The sequence below is a fragment of the Balearica regulorum genome, chromosome Z (assembly GCF_011004875.1).
Source record: "Balearica regulorum gibbericeps isolate bBalReg1 chromosome Z, bBalReg1.pri, whole genome shotgun sequence".
Lineage (NCBI taxonomy): Eukaryota > Metazoa > Chordata > Aves > Gruiformes > Gruidae > Balearica > Balearica regulorum.
Window position 1 is genome coordinate 796191 of NC_046220.1, and position 26089 is coordinate 822279.

General features: G+C 42.6%; 1 protein-coding gene across 6 annotated transcripts in view; it reads right to left on the reverse strand.

The window, feature by feature from the left end:
- Window positions 1–26089, reverse strand: part of CAST (calpastatin) — a 59882-nt gene that overhangs the window by 31156 nt on the left and 2637 nt on the right. For 5 of the 6 annotated variants that reach the window (XM_075741284.1, XM_075741282.1, XM_075741287.1 and 2 more), the window contains exons 2-3: window positions 23363–23428; window positions 12781–12852 (exon numbers count right to left, since the gene is read on the reverse strand). In XM_075741284.1, the coding sequence (XP_075597399.1) occupies window positions 12781–12852; window positions 23363–23428 (138 nt within the window). Of the gene's footprint in view, window positions 1–536; window positions 559–12780; window positions 12853–23362; window positions 23429–26089 lie in introns of those variants that run through there. The other variant, XM_075741288.1, reaches the window with a different exon arrangement.

The window sequence follows — 26089 nt, forward strand, 5'->3', positions numbered from 1 at the left end:
GAAGAAAGATTCTTTGTTATTCTGTAACAAAGAATCTCTTGAGTCAGAGCTCAAACATCTTCCTTGCCCGGAGAGGAGCTGCTCCCTTGCAGAGGCTGCCCGGATGAACCCAGCACTTCCAGCCTGGGCAGCCTCTGGCCCAGCTTCTGTAAATATTTTCTGAGTGATCTAGCTGTACTCAGCCTAGGACAGAGTACGCCCAGAGCACACCTGAGTGCTCCTTTGGGCTTACACACCTTACATACGACGACTTGGCACTGCTTCTCAGGCTTAAAGCTAACATCAACTTTATTATTCCAATATTACCAATTTACAGGGTTACTTTAACACAGCTGTGTAATGCAAGGCAAAACCTAATCTATCTGACTACAAATGGTTGCTTCTTTACATGAATGGTTCTGTTACTAAGCTTTAATTAACACTGTTTGTAAGACGTGGGCAGCAAATGCTCTTTAGAGAACTATTGTGAAAAATAATGGTTTATTTTCACTGAAGTGTAAAATACCACTTGAGCTGTTACAGGTTAAACCTCTCACTTGCTTTGATGGCTTGTGTTAATGGCTAAGGCCTCCCCAGACAGACAAAGGCGGTCAGCAGGCAGAAGGTAGGCAGAAGGTACAGCAAGGGAGGCGCCGAGAGGCTTCCAGCGTCTCACACTGCGCCGCACAGCACGCAAGCAAAGCAACGCGCGGTCCTCCGAATACATTCGTGCTGAAGAATCAATACTGCGATCTGTGGCATAAACACAATTCCATTAATTTTCAATTTAGCCAAGTGGAGCTGCAAGACACAACATGAGCCGACATCTCTGTGTGTGGGTATGTACAAATGTATATATATAAATATATAAACATACATATTTGAAGCTACACAGCAGCTAAGATATGCAGTGATTTAAAACTGGACCAAATGTAGCACTGATACTATCTCCTTATGTAAATTTTATTATTACAGTATCTATAACAGCTGAGTTAAAAATTACAGATTTGAGTGCTTCTGTGTCATTCTCCATCCCAAGTAATTCTCGAAATATCCTATTATTTTGTAATCACTGTTCTTATACATAGTTCTGCTACTAAGTTGTTAAGAAAAACAACACCTTTTTTAAAGAAATATTAAAAAGCCCCACACAACCCAGAGAACAATATTTTTTCCAAGATTTCAGACTCTTAGTTAATTTTGTGGCAGTTTAATATTCAAAACCTAATGAAATGGAGGAGCAGGTTCCAGTTAGTGCCTGTATATTATCCAGACATTGGTATATTTACATAAAACATTACTATTATACAGGCCGCTATGCGGTCCTGTGTGATGACTTCCTTTGTAGAAGTAATCAGCACAATTTCTTTTCTAAACAGTTTAGATTGCAATTTCTAATGACTTACTTTGCCCCAAGTGACTACCGGCACGTCCCTTTCATTTCTAAAGGCCATTATCATTGTCGAAATTCACAAACACTGCACGTTATAAACAAAGCCTACTGCCCATGCCAGCTACTGGGGGGGGGAACCCTTGGGGGAGAGCTACTTTTCCTGTAGCTAAATTCCAATTCATTCTAAAATTCTTTGCTAATGTTGTTACTGTGATGCCACTGAGCTCATTACAGCCCTGACTCAGCAAAGCCCCCCAACTTTGCCCTGGTTGCCACAGAGCAAACCAAACCTAAGAGGATCTAATACGTAAATGTGGAAATACATTTGAATAGGCAGTTTGTTAATTAATTTTGTCGTTCAATTCTTCAATATACATGGTTTTAAACAGCCATCTTAACCCCCAAAACGACAACAACCTCCCCCAATGTCTAGGGATGCTTCCTGTGCTTTTACCACCTGACAACCTTCAAGCTTCACAGACGCTCTCCTCCTAAATGACAGTAAACTAATAACAAATAGTAGGATTATGTTGGTGCTTCCTTTCCAGATCAGAAAGTTGATTGTAATAAATCAGAGAAAAAACCCAAAGACCACTGGTAACATAGGACCGTGCCTCTCTGCAAAACTCAATTGAAAAGATGATCCGGGTTACTTTGGTGGAAAAGATTAACCCCGAAACTTTATTCTTCTGCGATTTTCTCACTACACAGAATAAGTATTTGCAACAAATATTAATCTATGCCCAGAAGCAAGATCAACCATCATTTAGAGATGCTAAAAGAGCACACAGGAAATAAACCCATTTTCTCATGAAACAAAAACATGACAATTTTTTTTAAGAGACTGGTTTGAACCAAGACATTGAAAAGCTGATTAACTCGTGAAGCATTTTTACTGCACGTTATAAACAAAGCCTACTGCTAAATTTATTGATGAGCGCAGCACATTGAGCCAGACAACTTCTGTAACACAGACTCATGCTTACTGTTTTCTTCTATTTTGATTAGTAAAATAAAATTTCTGTCATTTTGGCACAGAAAAGAAACTTGGCAATATTTAATGACTGACTTTTATGTATCAGCTAAAGCTGATTAACCATACCACTCAAATTTAAAGTAATAGGTTTTTAAGCAGTGTTTTTTGAGATAACCTACTTGCATTTGAATTTGGTCATACTAAATCAAGTGTTATCAAGCACAACCTGTCAATAGGATCAGTGTTATATTTACCACAGTGTAGAACAAGGCTTCAGGACACCTAGAAACTAAATCATCTGTCAAAGCATCTTTAGGTTAGATGTCTGTTTTAAGATTTCTGGATTTCAGCAACTTATGTCAAGCCCAAAGCTTTATACTGGTATGTTTGTTTTTCTTTAGTCAGTATTAAGACTCCAAAACAGCTTTATGCTTGAGCAAAAGGGGCAGTGAAAGACAGCTGACTTTAAATGATTTTTGTACCATTTGACTCTTTTCTTAAACTTCCAGCACCTCAGTTTATGCTTACTTATACACATAACGCATATCCCTATATGTTAGGGATACACAGAAAAATTTCAAACTGTCCCAGAGCTGATGGCAAGAGGCACTATGCATTAATTTCACTGCTATCTCCTACTGTGTCTAGTGCTGTGACAGGTTTTTTTGTTCGGTTGTTTACTTCGTTTGGAAGCAGAGGAAAAGAGCTGCTGGTCAGTCACAGAGCATGCACAGGACCTAAACAGGAAGAACCTTTACATACACACAGTTCGATTCGTGGGCAGAAGAAGTTATTCAGACTTAAGAATGTAGCATGGCTGCTGCTCTATAACCTTTACTATACAAGGGCAACTTCTATTTAATGTCCTTTCATGACTATCGCAAGTGATCTGGAAAGAAAGCCAGTATATGTCGAGCAGGGTAACAGAGTTCACCTGCTGCCTTCAACTTCTGCGTGCATGCAAACAGACCTCCACTTTAATGTCACAGGCTAAACACTCCTTGTTTCTTTTACATGAAGCTAAAAGCAAAGACTGCAAGAAAGCTCAGGTTTTGTATCCAGATTATACCTCTCCAGCATCAAATGGAGGCTTTCCTTCACTGGAAAAGTTTTTCAACTCAAAGCATCAGGCAACTAAAAGCATTTTATTTTGAAACTTACTTGGCATTGTCAAAGACGTTACTTTTATTGCCATTCTGATGAAAAGTGATCTCACTATTTGCACTTGGTGACAGAATGGGATACCTAACTTGAAATTTCCCTCAGCTACGCATGGGGAAATACTCAGAAAAAGCCACACTTTTGAGTATCAGGTAAAACTCCTCACTGGGCATACAGAAGTGTCCTGAAGAGAGTTCTGACATCAATAATTATTTTAAACTCCCCATTCTTATTTCTTCTTAAAATGCGCTCTTCAATCACCTCCTTTTGGAAACTTCCTGCTTCAACAATAAATTCTACAAGTTGGCACACACTGAAATTTCATTTTCGTTCAGTCATATTCAAATATTAGAAGCAGCGCACCAGTGCTGTCACCACTCTTCTCGGGTTCCCACTCTGCACAGCAGAGCATGACAATAACGTACGAGCTGGTCGCTGCTCTCCCTTTTTGTAGACACGTCAAAAATCCTCCCTTCAGTTCTAGGTCCTGCAGGAGGTTAGTATTTAGGTGCAATGACTACAGCTAACTGTTTCAATTTCTGCGTGTTGTTTTAAACACCAGAATGTTCCAGAGCCATCTGCAGCAGCAAACTGCAAGCCGATAAGAAAACACCAGGAAAACACGCGATTAGGTGCCAGCCACATGCCACAGCGAGCTGCTGAGCTCGGCTAGGATTTGTGTCACTTGGTGTGCAGCACCACCGAGGCGCAGCGTGCAAAGCCCTTCTCGGCAGAGCTGGAACAGAAACGGGGAATTACAAACAGAACACTGTTCTTTAAAGAGGGTTTGAAAAAGACAGAGATGTTATGTAAAAGAGGACTTCATCTTAAGATGGAAGATCTCTGAGGTTATGTGCTCGGTTATTTTTATTACAATAATCAAACTAGGCAATACTCGAAATGGGCAGCTGGCAGTCATAAGAGCTAGTGACTGATACTCTGAGTTAGAAATTGGATTTTTCACCCCCAGGATGCAGAAACAAAGTATTATTCATGAAGCCACATGAACTGACACACACATTGTCACAATGGTGCTGGCTAGCAAAATGAACAGAAAATAGAAGGATAAACAAAAATCACCAAGTCAAGGAATTTTGATACAATTTTGGTTTTAAAATATAATCTAAGGATTACACTGCATAACCTTCGGCTGTGTTGTTGGGATTCGTTCTTAGATAATTTTAGAAAAATTCAACATTGTTTTACTATTCCCATTTAAAAAGAACCAGATTGGGGCATTTCTTGCTTCAGCTCTGGCTCTTAACCCAGTATCTCTGAAAATTGCCCCAGAAGGGCCCTCTGCATGCTCTGGAGGAATAAGCACATCACTGTTCAATGAAAAAATATAAAATCCTCACCTTCGTGAGGCCTTGTCCTGCCTCACAGAGGCTTCCTTCCTGGCGATCAAAAATGTGAGTTTTCTAGTCGGTTCAAGCACTTCTACTAAGCAAGGCATAAGGTCAGGCACAGAGCTGACGTCTTCCAGAACCAGGAAGGTTTCTGAGCCTTAAAGCTCTCCCGAGAAGCTGACAAAGCCACGGACCTCCCTGCCCCGCTACGATGTTCTTCCTTGGGCAGATGAGACCCTGGGCAAAGTCCCAGGCTTTCCTAAGTGCAGGTTCTGCCCCCCAGGAAAACAAAGAGCAGAAATGATGGGAACAAACACGCTGAAGACCAACTCACTGAAAAAGCAGCTCCTTTACTTTCAGGAGACAGAGGTTTCTCCTCTACCCCCATTCCCACTCCTCCAAGAGCCACAACCTTCAGGGCAACCCAACTGTACTGAGATTTCAAACTGGGAGTGTCTGCTTAAGTTGCAAAGCTCCAGAAATACAGCTGTGAGAAATACTGAAACTCCAAGATCAGGAACAGGCCTTTCTGTGAGTTCTACGTACCCCCCGTATTTAATCACTCCCATAAAAAATAAAAAAGCAAAACAAAAAAGCACTTTTTTATACAAGAGGCTGACAGCAACAACTAGGTTAGCCTAGAAAAGAAGGTATCTTATCCAGAAGAAATTATTACCCGATTATTTTATGTCAATTAAAAAAAAATACAGCATTGAGAAAACTAGCGGTCAAAAGAAAGGTAGCAGAGCAAGAACTCAGCAAGGTCTCTGCAATGTTCAAGAACTCTGTGTTATTTAACATGGGATTTTCACTTTCTCCAAAGAAGAAAAGAGAAGGAGGGATGACACTGATACTGCCACTTGTCACATGAAGATAGGTCTTGTTTTGTCAGTTTGTTTTTGGACCAAACTGAAAACACTCATGATTATGGATCAGTAGTTTTAATTTACAGTAACTATAATCAAATAGTGGCATAGCCTAAGCAACACTTACCTATCTAATTTGTACTACTACAAAACCAACAATAATACACAATTTATTGAAAAGTATTCTTTTTTCCCCATATGTTTGTTGTATCTCATATTTTAGCGTCTTTTAGGTATAAAGTATAACAACTCTTGTTGCCAACATGTTATCGATAGCTAAGCACACTTGAACCAAGAAGTTGCTCTTACAGATCCCCACACCCAGACTATGCAATATTCCGTGTGTGCCACAGGCGTACTGAGCTCTGCATTTGTATGCCAAAAACCTGATACGGGTTTTTGAAGCAAGAACGGTGAGGGCTGTGAGCAATGAAAAAAAAAAAAACAAAACCCAAACCACCCAACCCCAAAACAAAAATATAAATACAGCACAGCTTAGACACTGCTTTAAAAGTTTGCTCTTCCTCGTCCCTCTCTTCTTCAGGACTGCTTATGTCACACAAACCGCTTGTTGTGTAACACATAAAACATGCAGTCTCACACAGCCTCTAAAAAGACTGTTCCCAACATGCTAAAATAATTTTAAAAGCCAATCCACTTTACACAGCTAGCCCTGGAGTGCTTCCAGCCTGCCAATGACAGGATCATGTCAGAAGCCCTGGAAGTCAGCAGCTGTGTTACTTCAGCCAACAAAACTCCCAGAAGAGAAAAAAAAAAACAAAACAAAAACCAGAAACCAAACGAACTGCAACACAAACGTTGATTAGCCTAAAGCAGAGGCGGTAGGAAAGCAAAGCCAGTACGAACAGCTAGCTTACCCGGGACACGCGTGCCTTCTGCTTCCAGCAGGAATGCCAGGACACGGCCGCTCTCGCCCCAGCGCCGGAGCAGGCTGTGGCGGGGTTTCGGGAGGCGCTGGCCAAGCCCTGGGCCAGCGGGCGTGCGGGCGGCGTGCTCCCCACCCAGCGGGCACGGCCGCCCCACCTCCGGCACCGGGCAGGGAACCCCAACCAGCCGGTTCGGGCCCCGTGAGAGCGCGGGTGCGGAGGCGTGCGGGGGCCCGGCCCTCTGCACCGCGGCACCTCCCGCGCTTGGTGTGAGCGGTGGGTGGGCAAACCCCATCTCCCGCTTGCGGGTGGCTCCTGGACACGGCGTGGCAGGGGTCCCACACCAGACACGGTGCACGCACGCAGAGTCACGCGCCGGAGCAGGGACGGAATGCTGCCAGGACGGCGCAATGCGGGCACCCAGCTACTTTTAGCTTTTGAAAAGCCGTATTCGCCTGCCACCTTTTGAGTTTGTAGCACTGGTGCTGAGGGAAGGAACCTACTCATTTCCCCTCAACAGACTGGTATTTTTATTAGAAGCCTGGGGGACACCCCCTCCCTAAATTTGGACTGATTATCCAGACTCCCTGAGTACATAAATGTTATTAATCAAAAGAAATTGAGGTGGTTGGACCTGTTAAGGCCTCAGGAACTTGACTGATTAGGATTATTTTAAAGCATAACAAATCCAAATAATTTATATTGATTTAGAAGTTAAAAGGTGCTTCTTGAAATACCACTAGTGACCCGCTCTTGAATTTTAATTTTTTTTTTTTTGCTATGGAATCAAGTTCTCAATACCTGTAGTATGGGAGGGGATTTTTGTATGTTATTTTTAAAGAAAAAGGCCCCATGCCACTAACAAAACCTGCAACCATTTTTTCATAGTAGCTTCTATGCCCCCTTTATCTCAAGGGAACAAGAAACAAAAGTCAGCCCTAGAAGGGAAGTAGAAAGGGGAAAACGCCCGAAGATACGACACAGACCGATAAGGAAAATATCCCTTTTTTGAGTGGAGTACAGAATTTTTTTTGTGACATGATCGTGTTATTTTGACCAGTGCATAGCTTTACAAGTTGCAACTTCTGCAATGGTCTCCAAGCCAGAGGCTTCTTTTACAGCCCTACTTTTCAAAGATGAAAACTACCTCGGGTGATGGACACCACATCCCATAACGTTACACAAAGCCAGCTCTTCCACACAGGAGGCAGCTTCTGTACTCCTACAGTTTCCAATTTTTAATGTTTTGGTCTACTTTTAGCACGCCTCTGATACCAAGAACACCAGCACTGTTCTCCACGCCGACACAGTTCTCGTGATTTTCACGTGCAGGGCTACGCGCTGGCAACAGCCCCGTGATTTGCCACTGCCTGGCTGCAAAACACCTAGAAATTGCGGATCTCTGTGCCATGACACACATCTATGCTAACCACAACATGAAAAGGAAGTTATCAGATAATCTATTCAAGTATTTTTCTGAATAACCTCAAAATTTAGAGTTAGCCCTTCCAACCTTCACAGTATGACTGGAATAAATTCACACATTTCCATGGACATTCCCAATCAGTACAGTGATTTCAGATGCCTTCTACTCAAAAATGCCTTCCTTCACAATAAAGGTGTCTCTGCCAAGCTCACAAAATAAAAATGTGTTGACAGTTAAGGTAGGTGTGTAGCAGGAAAAAAAAAATCCCAGCAAATGTACTGACAGTAGGAATCACTTTTGATGACAATCTAGATAAACTCGTGACAGAATTTTCAGTCTGCTGCAGAAACAGTAGAGACTTCACTCAAAGACATTTAGTAATTGCTTTTTTTTTCTTGTTGTTTTCCTGTTTGTTGCACAAGAAAGCAGATTGAATCCCCCTTTAAAATAGTGTTAATTTGGATGCCAGCTGAAAGTAACTAACCTTAACTTTCTTAAATCATCAAGATCAAGAACCTTCCCGTGAAAATATTCCAGATCAGTCAAGCCTGAAATAAAAATAATTCTTACTGAATTTCTACTGGTTTTCAATTCTTCCATCACTGCTTCAATAAATTGTCCATGAAAGTAATATGGACAAAGATCCTCAATTCACTAAGCTATTGCAGCCGGCAACAAAAAGAAAATAATTATTCATTAAGAACTCATTAAAAGTGATGCAAAAAAATCTGCTACATAAAAAAGCAGCAAAACTTCATTTGATATCAACAGAATTACCATATAAGAACACAAAGAAAGATAGCTGGATCCAGCTGTGTTCAAATATTAGGGCCTTCTATTAATAGCTATGATTGAACACTGAGCTAGAAATTGGCTTTCCTGTTGGCTATGGAACTGGCAAAAACAACTTAAAAGGCTGTAAAAGAAAACACAGCAGCGCTGGGAGGCTACATTCCGCAGAGGAAGGAGGTTGGTTCAGTTTTTCCTCTTCCCTGCTGCCTGCTAATTAATAACGGTAGCGATGACCTCCTGGTTTGTGCACCCCGGCAGTTAACACATACATGGAAGAGGCTGCTCGTGAGCAACCAGTAAATATTCCTGATGGTCATAACCTTACCTGAATCTAACTTTTCACTCCATTTATCTGACAGGGTACTTACTACAAGGCATGTGCTTACTGAAAACACCCTGGTGCAAAGTAACAGTCAAACAAGACTTCACATCAAAGGAAAGAAAGGCTTGTGATAGAAAGGAGTTGGAACATCTATTTCAGTTAAGTATCTTTAAATTATTCATTTAGATTTGAGTCGTAGAGAAACTGGGCACATCAAGGTTGCCCAATTAAGCTTCCTAGGTGCCCTTACGACAGAGAACACAAAAGCTGTGCAGATATGAAGAGGAGACAAGAGAGGCAGCACTTACTCCTTATACCATGCAGATACACATGCAGCTGAATAAAATCCCCGTAAGAAAACACTGAGCAGAAGCAGTAAGTAAATACTGGCTGCAATGCCAGGAACCGAAGAGTACAACAATGACGAAGAGCACGGGGATAAAAATGAGCCACAAAGAATGGCAGTGGCAATGACAGTGCAATGAAAACGAAGCCAGACAGGCAAATGCTTGCTCTTAGCAGTAGTCCGCATTACAGGATACCATCACAGGAAAATTAAACTACCCACGTATTAGCCAGGCATTAAGCAACAACAAGCATTCATCACACGCAAGTTCCTCTAACTTAAACTCAGAAATACAGGCGACCCAAGGAGAACACAAGCCATCAGTTATTATTACTTACTAACTGAAGGAAAAATGACTTAGGCCGTAACACAGAGGCAGCAAAAAACCCTCTGGCTATTCAATTTAGAGAAGTAATTTCACTACAGGGTAAGGGTAGGTTCAAAAAATGAACAGCTCTAGCTGGAGCAACTTAACTGCCCCTCCTCATCCGCGTCTTCAAAGATGTTAGAAATTTATCTGTGATAAGGTACGTTAATGAAAAGCATTGTTGACCATCAAATTAAGGAATCAAACCAGATTTTGCACATAGGTCACATTAAAGCTACAGTGGGGAAAAAATTAAAGGAAGAAACAGCAGTCCCAAAGTTGTCTAAAAACCGGTGGAATATTTTTGATTGCATTAAAAGATTTTATTTATTTTGGCAGCAAAGGGGAAAAGGTTGCCTTGCCTTTTCAAGAAATACTTCCTTTCCTGTAAAATTCCTGTAAAAAAAATCCCTCCAAAATTTCTCTTTTGAATAGGTACTTCTAGAGAAAGAGAGAAAAAGAAGGGCAGAAAAGTATACAGCTAGACAAATGGCTTAAAAAAAGTATGGGTGGCACAAACTACAAGAACAGAACAATAAATCTCTGAGTTTTGCTCTGTTTTAAATAGCACTACAGGGTTGCAGGAGGTTGTTAAAATCAAAAGATGTAATTAAGAGAAGGTTTAGCCTAACTGAAGAAAGGTAGTCATGGCTGAGCGGGAACTAAAAAGGTTAAACTTAAAATAGCTATTAAGAGTCAATATTAGACAGCATGAGGGAAGTATTTTCACAGTACATAATCCTTACCAATAAATATTTTGGAATGTCACAGAAACTGGAGAAGCACCAATTACTGAATAAAATACATAGCCCATGTTGTCATAACCTAATATAAAGCAATTCCTGGCAATTACGTTACGTCACATTTTTTCATGACACTACCTTCCAGTTCTTACGCTTAACAGCATCACCGGAAATTGTACCTTGCCCACTTAATGTAAAACATATACTTATAATAGGAAGAACACATACAGAAAAAAAGATCTAAAGATGTGCTAGTTAGCAAATTAGATGTGAGCTTCCACGGAACTATGGAGCTGGCGACTGACAGAAAGATTACACTTAAGACCATCCCACCCTGTATGGCTGTCGTGGAACTACATGTGGACGACTACATCCAGCTTAACTAGCAGGAAAAGAGGCCCTGGTAAACTGCAAGGAATAGAAGGAAAAGCAACAAAAACCTTGGGCTGTCTTCAGTGATAGACAAAAGCACTGAAAGGGACAACAGGATTTATATCCTTGTGTCCTCCTTCATTGAGTGGAAAGGAGCAATAATTACTTAGGTAGCGCAGAGGTATCTTTAAGAGTATTGTTTTACAAAAGCATTGATTAAGAAAATAAAAAAATCCCATTCAAAAGCAGAAGCATTTCCTGCCGATAGGACCTTTCAAACGATGGGGCATCTCCAGGTAGGGAACACTGCAGTGGATACAGTTGGCTCCGCACCGTACTTTGGTTCAGGCTGACGAAGGAGCAACCAGCCTCACGTCCTAGGGATGAATCGGTGAGCTGGAAAGCCTCTGGCTCTTGTACAAGGGACTGAAGGGGTCTTGAAAAATGTTTTGAAAGGTGGTTTTGAAACCCAAAAGTGCAAGATAACCAAGGCACAGAACAAGATACCAGAGCTAAAATGAAGACATCTATCTTGTCTACACTATTGACCAGCAGCCAGGTACTTCACTCTACAAATACTGCCATCAGGATGGGCCCAGCTGGAGCTCTCCCTGAATGGCAGCAGGACTGCATGCCAGCTGATCCTCCTCTGGAGCAGAGACACCTCTCAAGGTCTGAGATTCCTTACCTCAGACTAAGAGATCCTTATCACAGTGGAGAGATCCTCGGTACGTGACTGAGAGCATGCTGAGTTACTAATCCATGTAGCTACTCAATATTATTATAAACATTGTATGGATAATGCCATTACATAAAACCAATGACCATGTCCGAGACTAAGATTGGACCCAGCTGCACCTAGGCTCCATAAGGAATTTAGAAAGCAAAGGGGTCCACTCTGAACCTCGTGAATCAATGGAAGGGTCCTCCCTACTCTTTGCATCTCTGGTCTCTCTGTGAATCCTTCTAATTCAATTTTCCTTTGTATGTTCCTTCCATGCAGTAATTAATAAGGTGAGCCCTGACATCAAACTTCTTGAACCTTGTCAAACCACTGTTAAACTTTGCTAAATTCCACCTAACTTACTGAACTCTGTCTAATTATTATTGCTGCTTCTCTCTTTTGAGTGGGGTGCATTCCACTCATCTGTCACAAATACAGACCTAACAGTGATTACCAACTGCAGCCATCAGTTCACGTCCAACCACCATCGGAAAGTGTCTTTTCAATGACCTGTTTCAATATTCTGCAAGACCTGAACACGCTTCATGTGATCCCCACTTCTCTTGGTGGAGTATCAACTGCACTCCAATATGAAAGTCATCTTTATAACACCTCTTACACTAACTTCCTGAACGGCTGAACTGCTCCAGGGGCTATGAAAGCAAAGACAGTTATCGGTGCTTCCAACTCATCAGGTCTTGCTGAGTAAAGAGGATCCAAACATACAAACAATACCTAAGGGTGAAAAAAAGAACCACAGCCCCATAAGTCACATGAAGTGTGCCACTGATATCAATGGGACCGGGATTTTTTTAAAAATAAGTAGGAGACTAACAAAGAACACACAAAAGGGGAAAATGTTACCAAGTCTATTTGTTCAAGAAGTCAACACTGGCATTCTGCTGACTTGTGTTCCTCTTTCATTTCGATTCACTACAATTTCTAGCAAGACATGAAGAGCATCTCAGTGTTGCTGAATGCAGGCACACAAACCATTTTCTAACCTATTGCAGGGGATGAAGTCATATCATATCCTCTTCATTTTTAAAAGAGATCATTTCCTTAAGTATGCATTACCTTAACAGCAGAAGGTGCTCCACTTGTCTGTGTTTTGGAGGGTTGGCTGACATTAGCACTTGCTGATGACTTCTACAAAATTAAAGACATAATAAATGTCAGAAACGTTGATGAAGAAAAAGAAAAGTAAAACTGTAAAAAAAAAGTGTATTAAAAAAGGTTCACTATAAAAATGTCCACTAGAATGTCTTGTGCAAGGCAAGTCATCCAAAAATAAATTCTCCTATGTAACTTTAATTCACGCAGACTCATTTCAGTCAGTTTTGCCCCGCCCAGAACAGGCTGAGTTCTCTTGTACTGTTTTATGGACGACATACAAATCTGTGCTATTTCCTGTGCAGAGTGACTCTACTGCAATTAACAGTTAAAGCAACAGTAACCATATATACTTTAATGAAAATTATCAATGAAAATAAGGTGAGTAAGGTATTACTGTACAAATATAACTTGAATGACAACACAGAAGGGAATATTGCACCTCACGAAGGGAAGTAAAGATGTAAAGGTAAGGGCAAAATGATGGCTTTTCAAGTTAATAAATATTCTCGCAACTCAAATGAAACCATTACATCCCCTTTGAACCTCCAGGTTTTGAGCAATGCAATACCGCTATTATCAAGTACCACTAAGTACTGCTGCAAAAACTCAGCAGTTGCTGAAATCACATCTACTGAAGACTGGGAGAATAAGCTGTTAGTAATGAACATAGCAAAAGCATCAGATTTTTGGAGGCAGCAGATGGGTAAAACCTATTAATTTTCTCTGATAAGTGGAATCTCAAGATTCACAGCACAACTAAAGCATTCACATTTTAATTACTCTCTACAAGCACGGAAGTCTGCAGAATGACCAGAGACGATCAATCAGCAAACTCGTATGCAAAGTCAGAAGCACCAGTTTTCAGGGACAGTAGGTACTGTAACAGACTGGGAGACTCAGAGACCTCTGTCATCAAGGTAATTTCCACTGCCTGTTCTCTTTCTGATTTAGCTCCAAAACCAGGAGCACATCTGGCATAAACAAAGCTGCACAGTCAACAGTCAACCTCCAGTCAGAGCCTGGGGCAGCAGGCCACCCTCTGTGGCCGTTTACATAAGACTAACATCACAAAAATGTGGCCCAATGGTACACAGTGTCACAAGGTGGGTATTTACAACAAGGATTTCGTGCTTAGTATTGGCCACACTGAAAACAACGACATCCAGCTAAGATTTCACAGTATGTTGCAAAAACCAAGCGTAACAGTGATTTTTCCTGTTAAAGGGATGTTAGTGTGGCTGCCTCCACCAGCCCCTCCTGCACAGCTGCTGAAGTCGAGTGCTGCCCAGTTCAGACCAGTACTACCCAGTACAGACCTGCCCAGCCCCTGCAGCCCACCCAGTGCCCGAAGACATGGGGTCTCTGCACAGCCTGGGGGATGTGGTTGCAGGTTTAACCAGCAGCAAAGCCGAGCACACATCCCAGAGACACAAGGACACCGGCACGGCTGGCTACACTGCTGTCAGCAGCACCCACATCACACACCAGCACCCACAGCCACGTCCCCTCGTCTGGGGACGGCAGAGGCAGAAGGTCAGTAGTGCAAGCACACACTTGGCACTCTCTGGGCTCAAGAGCACGGGCACAGTCACAGTTCCCTGAGCACCAGCATGGCCCCTCTGCCTGGACCCTGGCCCTCTTGTTACAGTAAAACCAAAGTAGGGAGGGACTGCTTATCAGGGAGCATCGTGACAGGCCAAGGGCAATGGCCTGAAGCTGCAGGAGGGGAGATGGAGATGGGATGGGAGGCAGAACTCCTTCCCGGTGAGGGTGCTGAGGCCCTGGCAGAGGGTGCCCAGAGAAGCTGTGGCTGCCCCTGGCTCCCTGGCAGTGTTCAAGGCCAGGTTGGATGGGGCTTTGGGCAACCTGGGCTAGTGGGGGGTGTCCCTGCCCATGGCAGGGGTGGCACTGGGTGGGCTGGGACGTCCCTGCCCACCCAAACCAGCCTGGGGTTCTGGGATTCTACGTAAAATGTGCTATGAATCAGGTGGTTGTGCTGCTGCAAAAGTCCATTGTGTAGCCCTACCCTGCTGGTCTAAGGCCAGACAGGAAATACCTAAATAATGTACCTTTGTCTGATAAGTACAATGTGATTGTCAAAAGGTAGAAGCGTAACTGATATATTGCTAGTTTTACCAGCAAACCTTGAAGAGTCACTGAGGATTGCCAAAGGAGGCAGAAATTGGGGGAGACATAATTCAAACATGGGGAGACCGCGACCACCGACCCATGGACCGCCCACCCTAATCACACCACCGACTTAAAAGAAAGAATTATGAGGCACGTGCACTAATTTACACAGGAGGAGAAGGTTTATTAACCAATCATATAATGATAAATAATACATCTGTAGTAGAAACATGAATATGTTACTATTAGGTGTATAAATGACCATTCATTAGTAGATTTGGGGTACTGTCTTGGGACAGACACCCATATCTATGCAAATATGCCGTAAAATACCTCTGCTCTGTGTGTATACTGGCATATTGCACACTGGGTAAACGAACCCCCAGTTTTGGGACAACACTCTGACCCCACCACGGGTTCCCTGCTCACCAGCTGGTCCAGACTGGTGCTTGCTGCAAACACACAGCACTCCCACACTCGTCTCAGGGGCACCTCATCCTTGTGGGTACCCCCAAGACCAGCACAGACCTTCCATCCTTGTGGGCACCCCCAAAACCAGCACAGACCCCTCCATCCACCTGACACCCCTGCCCAGACCTGGGACCTCCTACTCACCCGCTGGTCCAGCTTCGTTTGCCAGTGAATACCCACGCACACCCAGCTTGGGGAGGACACCAACACTCGCCCCCCATCAGCTGGCACCAAGCACTGGGATGGGGGCTCTGCACATTGCCCCATCAGCTGGCACCGTCCAATCGACCCCCCCAACGTCCCAGACCCTAGGGCTTCCAGCCTCACCAGCTGCACAGTCCCGGTTTGGGGCAGTTTCTGGAGAGCCCATCCACCGCTGCAACTAACCAGTTTTGTTTCTGGTTGTTGCCTTCGTTGACGTTAATTGCTCAGGTTTTATGTCTCTGCCCATCTGTCTCCCTTCCTTTCCATACCCCCAGCTGAGAAGATAAAACACCTGCACACTCCACACGTCCAACCAGTGCCACTAGCTGGGTTTGTTCTTAACACAGCCTCCTTCATCATATGTCAGTCAGGTTTATGTCCGTATTTTCTTCTGGTGGCTCCTTTAACCAGATTCCCTTACAGGAGCAGACACTCTCCTTTCACACCCTTTAACCCCCATGGCAATGAAGATTCCTAATTCCATTAAGAGAGCAGCAGTCTTCCAGCCCTACGTGACAATGCTCCTGAAGGCAGGTGACAGGGCTGCGATGCATTACAGACAATGCGCAGAACACCTTGGCTTTTACCTCTGATACAGTGCACTAAGGACTCAGTAATATGCATTATCCACAAATGCTTCAACTTTTAAATAAATTACTAAGTTGCTGATGGAACACAAAATTTTAAGTGCTACCTTTCCATTTTCAAAAAGAAAAGGGAAAAAAAATCATCAAAAAAGAGCAGACCTCTGAAGAACAGTAAGTATTCAGGACATGCCTTCAATATCACAGCTCTCAATTTCCATCTCAAGCTGAGCTGAAATCAGTCTTCGGTTCAGGACCTCACAGTCCATGGTATTCAGAACTTACCTCTGGACTACGTTTAACATAACTGCGATGCTCTGAAAATCCACCAATAAAGTACTATTTTGGAGAAGGAGTCTTTATGACACCTACCAACATACTAAAAAATTTCAGGCATAAGGCTAGCCTTCCCCCTCACTCTGAACTGGAAAAAAAAACTAATCGAGTGAAATAAATCCCTGTTCTGAACATGAACTTACATTGCTCAATTAAACAGTATTAAGAAAAAATTGTTAATGCAAACATTTCTCTGTTTCATGGTAAGTGGAACAGCCATAGAGACAGAGGTAGGGGAGAGCGAAGAAAAAAAAGGAAATAAATTCTTGTCTGGCACAGAGAAAGACTATCTGGAAATAAGCTACATGGAAAGTTAAGCCACCACATCAAATCAGTATTCTTTACTGAATACTGACCACAATAGCCTAAGTAGAGTAATAAATTTTAGTTCTTGAGGTCATCTTTCAACAGTAACTTATTCGGTATCTACCCTTTAATACATTTGTAAAAGCAGAAAAATTGGCCACATCATGCTCCTAGGTTCATCCTTCTTTTACGCTTATTAAAGTAATGATGTTATGTGCTTCCCAGCATCCTTCCCACAGTGCCCCCTCCAGGCATCCCAGCTCTGACACCCTTATCAACAAATCCATCAGAGCTGTTCCCGTCTTCTCCCCCTCCAAGGAATGGAAGAGTATTCTTTTTCTGTGACAGTCTCAGACACAATCAGCTGAAGAATCACCTTGCAGCTGTACTCACATCTTGCTTCCCAACCTGATAACAACAGAGCTAATGAATTACCAAAGCATAGCTTCTTTACAAAATTAATTAGAAAGAGCCTGTAGAGAATTGTGTGTGAAAGAATAAAAACCGTGGCATACAGGTACTTATAACCTACTATTCATTATTAGCAGTGGCTTCAAAACAGAAAGCCATAACACTGTTTCAGAGTGGAATATTAATTCTCCCATGTTTAATAAAGGGGACATAAAATACATATCCCTTTGATATGTAGATTTTCCAAGTGAAGACATGCATTAAGACTGGTGTCTAGAAATATGGATTAAATATTCATTTTGGACTATAACATTCAAGCGTTCATTATAATATTGCAATGAGAATGCATATGCTACAGTTGTTGTAAGGAAAAAAAAAATCACATGAGAAAAGAACGTGCAATCTCTTTTCTAGAAATGCTTTTGACAAACACAAGCAGCATTTCAGCTTCCACCTTCCAATCTTTCATTCAAGAATTACGTGAGCAGCAATCACAGTCTATTTCCTCCTATGGTGGGAAGAGCCTCACATCATAACAGCTCCAAACAAGTACCAAAACTTAATTGAAATAAGGCTATTTTTCAACTACTTTTTTGCATCTTAGCCAAAGAAGAACCAAAACAGAACAGGAAGATGGGAAGCAAGCCAGCGCTGTACTCCTCAGAACCCCTCGGCTCCTCCTCCGAGGATGGATCCTGGCCACGCTCCCCTGCGGACACCAGGTGCAGGGGGAAAACAAACAAACAAACAATGCAGTTTAAAATAAATAACTTGGTACCAAAGTAGAAAGAAACCTCACAAATGCTCCAATCAAAGTTACTTCTGCACCTCCACAATTCAGACCAGCAGTGGGCACCCCAACGGATTTTTACCAGTCATGATGCCTTTACTCAGCATCACGCCCTGGGGCTCTGGTAACTCCAGTGGTTTTTCTGGATAAGGAATGCTGCACAGCAAGCATCAAGATTAAAGGCTATCACAGAAATCCTGATGTTAGAGCAAAGAATCAATTCTAAAAGGACAGTAACGCTTCAGCGTCAGTTATCACTGTCATCCTTTCAAAGTAAAGAATGTATTTCCTGTTAAGTAAAGCATAATGAGCTGAGCAAGCAGCACATATTTTGTCTATGCTGCTGTAAACAATGACTTGAAATGGCAGGATGCGTTAGGGAGGGTCTTGTTTCATACTGTATCTGGTAAAACACTCTAAGCTGAGGCTTCAGACTCCCAGAATATATAGCCCTGTCTTCAATGCCATGTTTTTACATTCAGACACCAGCGATGCACAGGCTAGATTTTTAATCTGATACAGAAGCTCCCCTTGGTATTTCCCTCTACAACAGTAAACAGAGAATTGAAAAATCTGGTGTTTCCAGATTATGTGCAGTTAGTAACACAAGCCTGAAGCCATTTAAAACAGAGTAGGGGGCTTTCAGAGCAGAATCACACACCATGGGAGCATCTGTTTGCACTGATCCTACAAATTACACACATGGTTATGCACTAAAGCATGCTGTGCCCCCAAGGGCAGCCCTCTGAAGGGGCAACACTGAACACAGCGTTCAAGAACAGGACAGCGGGACCATGCAACTCATTACAACACAAGGCCTGTCTTACTGAGTCCAGCCGAAGTTTCACACAGCCCATTTCCCTGTCCCTGGCAGTAGCCGACAGCAGATATAAAAGAAAACAAAATCAGTGATGTAGAAATAGTTCAAGTACACGTTGACACACCTTCCAAATACGTTCACAAATTCAAACAATTTGTGGCCCAGGGACTTGTTAATTTCGGTGTATTTTATAAACTGTCCTGGGTTTCTCTTCAGTGATTTTGTCCCATCTCCCCTTGAAAGTATATATATTTTAGCATCCAAAAGCTTCTAGAGCGCTAATGCCTCTAAGTGATCTGAAATGGGTGGAAGGGCACACGTAAGCTGAAGATGATGTCACGATAAGAGGTAAAGGAAAACCACACCAGCTGCCTCTCACATGGTAACACTTTACAACCAAAATTCCCAAAAGCCTTGGAACATCGGGAGGGAAGGAGAAGAAAGGAAATTTCCTATTTTGTACACTTTGCAATGGCGTGCTGCAAACTTGTTGACTCAGGACCATGATGTCAGAAGACAGTAAGAAAACAGATGGACAGATATGGGAAAACTGCAGCACATCACTCACTTTTACTGGGTGGCAGGTGCATCCCAGCTGCAAATATATGCAACAGCTTCAAGTGCATGAGCAACCACCAATTCCAACAACCATCATTTCTTTTCTGTTAACATCTATCACACACATCCACAAGGAACGAAAACATTTCATTAAAGCTGATTTAGATTCTCAAGAAGTGTCTGATTCTCCTTAGAAAGCGAATTCAACAAATGTAAGGTTCTGAAAACCAAGACATAAAGAATTAAGGTATATCCCTGTGACTTGACTTTTGTCCTTGAGCAGTGCCCAATACAACCATAACACAAGCTCAGTGACACTTTCACTGTCAGTTACAGAACTGCCTACATCTTCTTTCAATTATGTATTCTAACACAACCACGGCTTCCAACTCTGTCCCTCCAGCAAATCTTCTGCCTGTTTCTACAAGGCACCATGTACAGATACACATTCAGTTGTTCATCACTAGATCGGCAGAGTATGTGTATCTGAACCTAAAACTGACCATTCCTGTTGCAAGCAGATCCCCCAGTTTGTCTTGACTTGAAGCTTGAGTGGCACTGCTGAAGCGAGGCAAACCAGAACGATGGTATCTTTCCTCTGCTAATATACAGTAGGAGGAGAAGCGGAGGAGATCAATCTTTCCAGGAGCAAGATGGCCCTGTGCAGCAGGATACCACAGTCTGATCCCTTCCAAAACCCTTCCACAACACCTCTCTCCCGTGCTAGATGCAACAGCACCGAGGATGAGTGCAACCAAAGGGGTTCCAAGTAACTACTGTAGGCCTATGAAGGACCAGGGTTGAAGTAAAATGGGTATATAGCCTTAAGGCCACATATTGGGTTTTGTTTTCAGAAACCGAATGGGCTATATTTAGTATGCTAGAAGGAAGAGCTGGAACCTTAGTACTGCGGTAGGCTTTATGTTTCTGGCCACCGAGCAGAAATGGTGAGAGTGGGCCCTTGGGAAGAGGAGCAGGGAAGGACCGTGTTGCATCCTTTACCTTCCAGCCAGACAGTCATCAAGCAGAACGGAGGTTGCTGGAACAGCTGCTGAACTCACCTGTTGTCTCCTCCAGCCACTCAGCAAGCTCTGCCTGTGCGACTTCAGTGTCAGGTGAAGTGCCTGTGCCACTCCAGCGCAGTAAAACACAACAGACTTCAGAAGCTTCATTATTAAGTGAGGAGGAGACACAAGATGCAGCTTGGCCGGACTACGGACAGCATGCAGGAAGGGAAGCCGGCTCCATGACTCAGAGGGAAAGGGTCACTGCCTCCAGGGAGCTCCTGGCTTCCCCTCTGAGGACGCGGTTTATCGCACAGCTGCGTGCACCAGCCTAGTACCTGGTGACCTGGTTTCTTTCTCTCCTACTGAGCAGCTGGGTGACCTTAAGTAAGGCAATTCCAGCTCTGTGCTTCAGCATCTCCCTTTCTGCACATTTTATCTATGTCACTCAGACAACACACCTAGTCTCCTTTATACAACACTTTAAGATTGAAGGATGAAAGTACCGTGTGACAGTTAAGCAGTAAGTCACTGGAAAATTAAAAAGTTAATACTTCCTGAAGAAACAATTTTATGAACTAATGTCTGTTGGTAACATTGTAAAGTGCACATAATCCCTGCTATGACTGTATGTAATTCCAAAATATAGTGCTACTAAATAGATCATCTCCACACTGGTAATTCCTAACTCTTTTAAAGCATTATTTTATTTTATTGTATTATGATGCTAGAAATGGAAAAATCTTACGGAGCCATCTAATCTCCTCAGCACCTCTATACAAATGCATGCCTTACCAAGCAGGTTTCTATTTACAGTAAACCTGCTGTGGTTTTTTTTAATCTATTTTTAAATCTCCACAAAGGAAAGGCTTAAGAAGCCTATTCTGTACCTTAACAGTATTTATTTTGAGCTCTCCTTGATGTCGTGGCTAATTAGTATCTCCTACTCAAGCCTGTGTTAGACCTCTCCTACTTTTACTTTCCAAAGCTTTACTCTTGTTCTCTCATTCCTTCAGGACTATATATCCAAAGAATCTGACAGAAGGAGTAATTTATTGTTATTTTTAGTGAAACAAGGAGCATATGGGCTTTTACAATTTTCCCTTCAATATGAATACAAACTCTTCAAAGACCTTTGTATTTCCTTGTCATTTTTATAAGGCATTACCAAACCTTTTCTAGAAGGGAGGTGAGGAAACTCAATATTCTAGACAAGGTTGTCCACAGTTATCTACAGATAGATTAAAATTCTGCTTCAAAATTGAAGACTACAGGAATAACCTCTGACTTTCAAGCAAGAAAATAACATTGCAGACTCTTGGGAAAACTGTACAAATATTTTGAGTTGCTACTTCAACTGCTTAAAAAAATCAGAATGTTTTGGAGGTAGATGTGAGCCACAGCAGAGCTAATGCCTAAACTAAGGAAAAGCGTTTTGATCTACTTTCACTTTTAAGCATTGCAAAGTCAAGGGAACAAGTCAAACACACAAAGACATTCACAAGAGGAAACATACACATAGTACTCTAAGGACTCGAAAAGCAGAAGCATCATGACAGTAAACTTAGTAACAGCCTTTTGGTAGCTAGAAACAGATCTCAGCGAGAGGTCAGAAACAGCACCTCCACAACCCAAACTACAGGCTTTGACTCCCACCCTTCCCACAAAGAAGTCAGCACTTCTATATTAAGAACAACAACATGCAGTCAAAGAATTTTGCACTAAGCTAAGAATATATAAAAGAACAATGCTACTTAAGAAAAAACCTAAACTGTCTAGAGAGGAAAGGAGGACTATGTTCCCAGCCTAGATAAGCCTTTCTTGGTATTCAGACAGGAAAGAAGGGTAATTGCTTTAATCATCTGCTTCAGAGGATGGTAATAAAAGCGTTCGCTGACCTTGATTTGCAGTGCAGTAAACACACCACAGCTTAGACAAAGTTATTTTCCAAACAGCTTCTGCTATGACCAAAGTATCAGGCACACCTATTTCTGGCTTTGGTCTATCAAGGACTGGCATTTGAAGCCAACAAGACGACAACTAGTAACAGATCTTTCTACAAATTCTTCTCTTTCTGAGCCCGCTGTTAGCCTTCCTCGGGGAAGCACCGCTCCTGCTCGCAGAGGCTGCCGGGGAACCAGCCATCAGCACTGGCACTCGCGTCCCGCCTTGGACAACACCTTCTCTTTGCGACACCAGCCTGACACCAGTGGCACGCGAGGACCTACCTCCGAGGGGCTAACAGGGCTTGGTGCTGCTGGGAGAGAGCTGACCCTGCCAAGTGCTCTGCCTAACGCTGCCCACACCCCACGCGGCTTCCGACTGTTAACAACAGCCGCTGTGCTCAGACTGTAAAGTTGCTTGTGTAAACTCAATGTTATAACCCAGCAGGCACTCTTGAACTGTAAATACCACTTCTGGGGGAGGCAGTATCTTGAAAAGTACGCATTTTTTTCTAAAATACAGCACTGACCACGTATTTGCAAGCGTGTCAGGAGATGGCCCAGACGTGCAACATCTACGTATGAGTTCGGATTTGTATCTTTGGAAGAAAAGCCAGGATGCAGGCAAGGTGGAAAGAGTCACAGTGCACTCACTTCATCCGTACTTCTGGACAGTCAAAAAACCAGAACCATCGGATGTGTCCCAAAGTGTATCTGCACTGCAGAACAGACACATCCACTGAGATCATTCCCACTGATACTAACATAAAGTGCTTGTGAAAGGATGAGCAGAGCAAAGAAATATTTTCAGTAGGCTGCTCAGCAGCGCAAGACAAACCAATACATACCTGGAATGAATAATGAGTGACTACAGTCACCAGTTAATTACCTGAAAAGTACCATTTTGCTATCAAAAGACACGAATCTGTATAGGAGGAAATAAATTACAAATTTTCTTCTTAATATGTTCAAACACATGAATTTACCTCTGCCACTTCTGCTTTCTTCTCTACAGATTTGGAAGAAGCTCCACTTGCCTTCTTGTCACCATGCTGTAAGTAGAGAAAATAGATGTGTAGCTATTAAGATCTTAAATTATACCTTCTGTGTAGAGAAATTCCCAAATATCTTAGTGCATGTATGATTCCTTTCACCTACCACAATACAACAGAAAGGAACATTGTAAGTTTTTCTTCTCACTAATGGACAGGATTTCTAAGTGACCTGCTGAATAACTTCAAGTGAAATCACAGCTGGAAAGTCATGACTTCCAGGGGAGTGAACATAATGTGATTGTTCCTGTGAAAAGTTCTGGAAGATATTAAGCTTATCACCCATTCCTCACCACCGCAGCACTCTCTGATACTTGCTTCGGAAATGCTGTTAGTCCCCCAGGCTTCAGCAGAAACTGAATAGCTCCCAGAGAGACCAACGCAACATGTGCAATCATAAGCATCCGCTCCAACATCTCAACTTTCGTCAGACACATTAAAATGCTCAGTATGCCCAGCCCTCCTTACCTGGAAAAAAGCTGTTACTACGATTTCTAGAATTCTGCTGCTGATACACAAAAAATAAATGCTGTAACAAGTGCACATCAGGAAACACAGTCCTTCCAGGTTTCCTGCATCTTTCATCCCCTCCAAGACTTTAAACCTCTTGCTTTCATCTAACCTGATGTGCAATCCCATTTGCTCCCCACATGTGACAATGGATAGAAAGATACAGTTTGTTCAGCATGCACACTGGCTTCCAGCGCATGTTTTACTCTCTGCACCTCTGAAAACTGGTGAATACAGTCCTCAAAAAAATCTCCCTCAAAAGCATATTGTTTAATGCTTAGAATAAATAAAAAGTAAAAAGCAAGAAGGTTTGCCATGAATATAAAAGGCAACATAATATAGCTATTACCTAATATCTCAGCTAGTGTAAGTTCCCACAGCAACTGAGACATCTGGGAATAAGGATTTATTATGCCTGGTTTGTTTTGTTAAGTAAAGAGAGGAGATGATTTTATACCCATTTATTCCCTTCTGCTAAGAGGACTGAGCAGCAGGAGGTAAAGTTTCCTAACCCACTAAGGTAACGAGTTCCTGCAGGTTTTTCTTTACATGGCTATAGGGAGAAAGTAATGATCCATGTATCACTGTTCTGTCTTCAACTGCAATGTGTTCAAGCACATCAGCAGACAGGGTGGGAAAATACTATAGCTGAATGAACAAATAAAACTAAAAGTAGGAAAAAAACCCCAAACAAACATGTGTCTAACCTGTTTCCATTATGGTGGTACACGACCAAAATTTCAAAATTGTTTTAGACAAACTCTAACAATTCAAGTTTTTAAAATGGGTTTGGGCATGAGTAAGATACTTGACAAGTTTTAAAATTGACAATGCTATTCTCATATTCCAGTTGTGCCTCTTTAGAGGAAAAACAGGCCCTGTAGGTTATCTTTTCAGGTAACAGATAAACTGATTCATTGCCCCATAATAGCACTTCCAGTACAGACACATTTAACCCAGTCATCTGTGCTTTTTACTGCCACAATGAAAGCACACCACATGCATTCCAGTAAAACCAATGTCAGTGAGGGTGCTCTGGTGACAAAATGCTAACTCCAAAGCCAGCACTGCTATAAGGCTCAGGAGCTACAGCTCCTGCCCAGCAAAACTGTGTTAGGGCTCTCTCCCTAAATGGATACCCTCGGCATCATAACACTCTAAAAGCCAAGTGCTACCCTGAATCCAGCTAATTCAGCCAGTAAAGCAAGCACATCTTTCTGTACATTGCATGCATTTTATTGCTTTTATTAATTTACTTAGTCACATTTGGACATAGCTTTAAAAAAAGCAACTCCAATCAAAGCCCAGATATTTTTTTTCCTTTTATTAAACCAAGTCACAGAACACAGGAGCCTTCTTTAGTTCCGACTGAGTGTGCCAGACTTTTACCAGGGCCAAATAGGGTGTTACCCTTCCTCCCTAAGTCCATTTCCTCATCTTCACACCAAGGAAACCTGCAGCAGACAGGACATGGCACCAACAGGACACCCAGTCCCAGGAGTACGAAGAGAGGGACATGCTGTGCCCCAGCGGGTGGATGGAGCTCGGGGTGGCCCCCGTGGGTGTCAAGGCTTCTCGTTTGCCTGCCTCAGCGCACACTGCTCCTGTTTTCCCATCCCCAGAGGTCTGCGCTGCCTGCAGACGGCAGGACGACGGGCTGGCAGGATTCCCACAACCAGAATAATCAACTCCACGTCCCTGAAGGACCCCAGAGCGGCTTCGCTGGCCAGAGGACAAGGAATGGACCAGGACAAGGACCACAACTTGGCCACTCCTAAACTCAAGTTAGAGAAAGATTAAATACGTGTTGTCTTCCCTCCAGAAGGCAATGTCCAGCGGCACCTATAATAGTGGGACTTTGACTTTAAATATTATTTTTACTGTTAGGAACGAAGCATGTATAGCCCAACCAAAGTAATTTTTCCAGTAAGTTGGAGCCACGCACTGTGTACAGATTACGTGCTGATACTCTCTGGCCTCAGGTAGTAAAAACAGCCTATGAAAGTATTATCTCACTTGAAAGTCCACCATCCTGAGGAGGTAACCTTGGAAAGTACAACTTCCTAATACACCACCTGGGAAGGCCACGCTGGTTCCCTGAACAGCTGATGCTTAAGATATGAGAAGGGACCCTGTCACAAAAAAGCCCTT